Below are 6,000 nucleotides of genomic sequence, written 5' to 3'. Positions count from 1 at the left end.
ATTTGGTTTCTTTTTCCTAAGTGTAGAACTTTGCATTTATTCCTGTTGAATTTCATTCTGTTGTTTTCAGCCCAATCCTCCAGCTTATCAAGGTCCCTTTGAATCTTCTTTCTGTCTTCCACGGTATTAGCTATGCCCCCCAATTCTGTATCATCTGCAAATTTGATAAGCATGCTCTGTACCTTCTCCTCCAAGTCGTTAATAAAAATGTTGAAGAGCACTGGGCCCAGGACCAAGCCCTGTGGTGCCCCACTTGTTACTTCCGCCCAGTTTGAGAAGGAACCATTGATGAGCACTCTTTGAGTACAATTCTGGAGCCAACTGTGGATCCACCTGATAGTTGTTGCATCCAGCCCACATTTAGCTAGTTTGCTAATCAGAATATCATGGGGCACTTTGTCAAAAGCTTTGCTGAAGTTGAGGTCTATTATGTCCACAGCATTCCCACAGTCTACAAGGGAGGTTACCCGATCAAAAAATGAGATAAGATTAGTTTGGCAGGATTTGTTCTTCATAAATCCATGTTGGCTCCTACTAATCACTGCATTGTTTTCAAGATGCTTACAGACTGACTGCTTTATAATCTGCTCCAGAGTTTTTCCAGGGATTGATGTTAGGCTGACTGGTCCATAGTTCCCTGGTTCCTCCTTTTTGCCTTTTTTGGACAACATTAGCTCTCCTCCAGTCATCCGGCACTTCCCCAGTCCTCCATAATTTCGCAAAGATAATACACAGCGGTTCTGAGAGTTCTTCAGCCAGTTCCTTCAATACTCTAGGATACAGTTTATCGGGCCCTGCCTATTTGAACTCGTTCAAAGTGACTAGGTATTCCTTGACCGTTTGTCTATCAATCTCAAGCTCCAATCCTGCCCCTTCTACTTCTTGTTTCCCGGGAGGGTCACAGATCATTTTTTGGGAGAAGACTGAGCCAAAGTAGGAATTGAGCACTTCTGCCTTTTCTTTGTCATGCTATCATTTTGCCTTCCTCACTGAGTAGCTGTGCCACCGTTTCTTTTCTCTCTTTTACTATAAACATACCTGAAGAAAGCTTTTTTGTTGCTTGTAGCATCCCTCACTAACCTCAGCTCATTCTCACTTTAGCCTTCCTGACACCATCCCTGGAATTCCGTAATACCTGCCTGTACTCTTCCTTTGTGGCCTGGCCTTTTTTCCACTTCCTGTATGTGTCCTTTTTTGTTTCCAGGTCATCTCTAAGCTTTTTGTGAAGCCACATTGGTTTCTTCTGTTGTTTTCCCCCTTTTTTCCTTGTTGGAATTGCTTCCCATTGTGCTTTTAGAATTTCCTTTTTTAGAAATTCCCACCCATCTTGGATTCGTTTTCTCATTAGGGTGGCTTGCCATGGAACCGTACTTACAACTGTTCTGAGTTTATTAAAACCAGCTTTCCTGAAGTCCAGGGTGCGCATATGGCTATTCACAGCTTTTGCTTCTGTTAAAATCAAAAATTCAAGTATGGTGTGGTCATTTTCCCCCAGAGTTCCCGTAACTGCCACTTCATCTACCAAATCATCTCTATTGGTTAGAATCAAGTCAAGGATAGCTGATCCTCTGGTTACTTCCTCCACATTCTGTAGGAGAAAGTTATCTCCAACACAAGTCAGAAATTTCTTGGAGGGGCCGTGTTTGGCAGAATTTGTCTCCTAACAGATATCAGGATAATTGAAATCCCCCATTACTACTACATCATGACTCCTCGAAACATTGGCAATTTGCTTTTCAAAAGTTACATTCTCGTCTTCTCCTTGATTGGGTGGTCGGTAATAGACTCCAAGCACCACATTCCTTTTATTACTTGCCCCATTAATTTTAATCCAGATACTCTCAGTGGAACTACCAAGCTCATCTTCCTGTATTTCTGTGCAGGGATATATTTTTAACATATACCATGACTCCACCTCCCTTTTTGTTCCTTCTGTTCTTTTTGAACAAGTTATATCCTTCAATTGCTGTATTCCAGTCATGGGAGTCATCCCACCAAGTTTCAGTTACACCTATCAAGTCATAATTGCCCTTCTATATTAAGAGTTCAAGTTCGTCCTGCTTGTTTCCCATGCTCTGCACATTAGTATACAGGCATTGAAGACCATGTGATTTATGGTTTGGCTTCCTTACTACATTTTCCTGAGGACTGTCACTGGTCCCCATTACAGCTGATCTCTCTGTTCCCATTAGTATGAACAAGCCTTCCTCAGTCGTTACCACCAAGTTTACGTCTCCCTCCCCCTTAGGATTCAGTTTAAAGCCCTCTTGATGAACTTCTCCATGCTGTAGCCAACCACATTCTTCCCAGTCCTTGTGAGATGCAACCCATCATTTGCCAGCAATCCATCTTCCTGGAAGAATAGCCCATGGTCCCAGAATCCAAATCTCTCACGTCGGCACCACCTTCGTAGCCATTCATTCACACAGAGTATTTTTCTTTCCCTTTCTACTCCTCTTCTAAGTACTGGAAGGATGGATGAAAAAACTATCTGGGCCCCAAAGTCCTTGAGTTTCCTTCCCAGAGCTTCAAAGTCTGATGTGATTTCTTCATAGCTCCGTTTGGCAGTATCATTGTTCCCACATGGATGAGGAGAAAGGGATACCTGTCGGTGGGCTTGATGAGTGATGGCAACCCGTCCGTCACATCTCTAATCCGTCCTCCTGGTAGACAGCATACCTGGCGAGTCCACAGATCTTCTCGGCATACTTGGGTTTCAATCTCACGCAGTAGGGAGTCTCCCACTACTAGTACTCTTCTTCTTGTTTGGGGGCGAGGTTTCATTGGCCCTGCTTGGTTGAGCTTCAGCCTCTTGCTCATTGTCGCACGGGGTCTCCTGTAATTCTTCCACCACAGGCTGTCCTCCAGTCTCATCCTCGAGTGGTTGAAAGCGGTTCCATAGTTCCACTGGTGAAGGGTATCTTCTAGCTCTTCTGCTCCTGTCACCCTTTCCCACCGAGTTTCCTCCACTTCACTGTTCCTCTCCAAAGTAGTCTCCTCTTCTACTACCACATGCTGTTGCTCTCCCACCTCCACTTCTCTTTGCTGCTGTTGTTCCAGCATTCTGTCTAAGAACTCTTCATCTTCTCTTATAGTTCTCAGTGTGGCCACCCGCTGTTCCAGGCCTCTCACTTTTTCTTCCAACAGTGCCACGAGCTTGCACTTGTTGCACGTGTAAGCCATGTTGTTCTCAGGCAAGAAGACAAACATGGCGCACACCTTGCAGGTCACAACCACTGGAGTATCCTTCCCGGTCATACTCTCCTCTATCTTTTGTTTCCTTCTAACTACTTGTTTTGGAGTGGCCTGTGCTTTGTCCTGTCCTACTACAGGGCAAACTTGAGAGTCCCACTGGTATGCAGTGCGCTGTACAAGGAGACTTAGTAATTTGGGTTTTTTAGAGACCTCCCCCTTGAACTCCCCGTCGAACTCCTTTGTCAAACTCCTGCTCACTCGCTCTGTTCGCTCGCTCTCTGAAAGCTGGCTTGCTTGTATCTCCTCTCTTGTGGACTAGCTGAGACGCTCCCTCTGCTCTGCTCTGCTCAGTTAGCAGTCAGGAAACAGAATGAAAGTTCCAGCACACACTGCTGCTGCTCGTTGCCCTCAGCAGTTCTCAGGCCACACCCTTAAGCCAATAGCTAACAAGCCACACCCCTTCCAATCAAGCTGCTATGGAGCCCTTCAGAGCACATGGATTAGAGCACACGGCTTCAGAGCCCTCTTGGCCTTTTTCTTTTCCTCGCTACAGCTCCTCTGTCAAACTTCTGTTCGCTCACTCTCTGAAAGCTGGCTTGCTTATGTGTCCTCACCTGTAGACCAACTGCGCCTCATGTCATATATGATGTCAGGTGCAGAAAAGGTGGGCATGGTTTACCCCAAACAGCCTGGTGGAGATCATGGGCCACAGATTTCCTGTGCCTGGTGTAACATATCCACAGCAACAGCCAAAGTTTTCCTGAAAAACCATGATGTTAGACTGCAACTGAAATGGCTCCCTCCACAGGGAATGTCTTTAGATTTCAGATGCCTATCCATTCAGGGTTTTTCCCGTTTGAGTTCCTGGCAACAAGATGGAAGCCTTGACTAAAAAATGACACCACTTCAGCATTTATATCAACTTAAATCCTCCTTAATATAAAAACACCTTTTCTACCTCTAGAACAAGACGACTACTTTTTCTACTTCCTAACTTTGCTTTCTTTAGTAGCTTTAGCTCAGAGTTAGTTACATTCAAAACACCATATTCTGTACTGTATTTAATTAAAAGTCTTTTTTTAAAAAAGAATTCCATATTAATCTCTAAATATAAAACTGAACATACTTTCTTTTCTAGACATTCTGCAAATTTCAGTTGCTTTAGTAGCTTCTTCTGTTTGTTGCTGAAGCGGTTGTCCTGTTCTGCACTTGTTCCCTGTAAGAATAAAAGACGAGTAAAATTAAATGCAGTTAACTGTATAGTTACATTAGTTAACTAATTTAACTAATCATCAAAGGCTCCTCTCAATACCAAGTGACTAGCTACTATACTGCTAACAGAGAGTCCCAACATTTTGACAAGCTGCACTGCAAGTCAACAATGCGCTGCAGATGTCCTGCTTGTATGCAGATAAGCCTGCGAGGCCGGGATGGGGAATCTGTGGCCTTCCAGATATTGTAGACCTACACACACAACCAAGTTCCCTAATCACTGACCATGCTGGCTGGAGCTGATGGGAATTTGAGTCTAATGACACATGGAGAGTCATAGGTTTCCCATTCCTGCTGTAAGACTTATTACCACTTATGACCCAATTCTCACCTTGTGCTGAAGAATGGAAATCAAACCTAAAAATGCCCCAACATCTCAATTATACAATCACCATATTGGTGCATCTGCAAGCTTGAGGGTTTGTGCAATCAGCTTTACAAAACTGTAACTCAGTACACCACTGTTCTTCAACCTTTGGTCCCCAGATGGTATTTATTTATTTATTAAATTTATTTCCTGCCCTTCCTCCCAGAAGGAGCCCAGGGTGGCAAACAAAAACACTAAAAACCACTCCAAAACATCTTAAAAACAAGACTTTAAAACAAAACATCTTTAAAAACATATTAAAACAAAGTATCTTTAAAAACATCATGTTGCTGAACTATAACTCCCCTCATCCTTGACCACTGGCTAAGCTGGCTGGGGTTGATGGGAGTTGTAGTCTGACAATATCTGGGGACCCAAGGTTGAAGAACAGTGCAATACACTGCCTCCAAGCAATCTCTCAAGTAATTTCCAATCAAAATTGGCAAACCACTTAAAATACTTTATATTGTTGTTGTTATGTGCCTTCAAGTCAATTACGACTTATGGTGACCCTATGATTCAGCGACCTCCAATAGCAGCTGTCGTGAACCACCCTGTTCAGATCTTGTAAGTTCAGGTCTGTGGCTTCCTTTATGGCAGCCTTTCCCAACCAGTGTGCCTCCAGATGTTGTTGGACCACAATCCCCATCTTTCCTGACCATTGGCAATGCTGGCTGAGGCTGATGGGAGTTGTGGTCCAACAACATCTGGAGGCACACTGGTTGGGAAAGGCTGCTTTATGGAATCAATCCATCTCTTGTTTGGCCTTCCTCTTTTTCGACTCCCTTCTGTTTTTCCCAGCATTATTGTCTTTTCTAGTGAATTGTGTCTTCGCATTATGTGTCCAAAATATGATAACCTCAGTTTCATCACTTTAGCTTTTAGTGATAGTTCTGAAAAAAATTGCCCTGATCTCAAGAATAACATACTAGCCTTTAAAATATCTTAGACTCCAGGCAGGATTTGACAGGTGAGATATCAAGCCATGGGGACCCAAGCTTTATATGAATTACTCTGAAAGGAAACATCATTCTGTGTTACCATTTTAAATTAGAAGATGGAAGCAACAACTTACATGGGAGAGGGGGAGTTTGCCATGCTCTTAATAACAAAGCAACTATTGCATTCAGAAACCTTTTAACTGATGGATGTGCTTAACTGAAAGC

At 43.5% G+C, this 6,000-nt stretch overlaps 1 protein-coding gene across 3 annotated transcripts in view; it reads right to left on the bottom strand.

The window, feature by feature from the left end:
* The window catches only part of SRRM1 (serine and arginine repetitive matrix 1), a 34,277-nt gene that overhangs the window by 22,760 nt on the left and 5,517 nt on the right, over positions 1-6,000 (bottom strand). For all 3 annotated transcript variants that reach the window (XM_061596244.1, XM_061596246.1, XM_061596245.1), the window contains exon 2: positions 4,322-4,411. In XM_061596244.1, coding sequence (XP_061452228.1) covers positions 4,322-4,411 — 90 coding nt within the window. The remainder of the gene's footprint in view (positions 1-4,321; positions 4,412-6,000) is intronic.

Source organism: Rhineura floridana, chromosome 15 (assembly GCF_030035675.1).
Source record: "Rhineura floridana isolate rRhiFlo1 chromosome 15, rRhiFlo1.hap2, whole genome shotgun sequence".
NCBI classification, from domain to species: domain Eukaryota; kingdom Metazoa; phylum Chordata; class Lepidosauria; order Squamata; family Rhineuridae; genus Rhineura; species Rhineura floridana.
The sequence above is the reverse complement of the archived record's forward strand: the minus strand, read 5'-3'. Positions and strand labels throughout refer to the sequence as shown.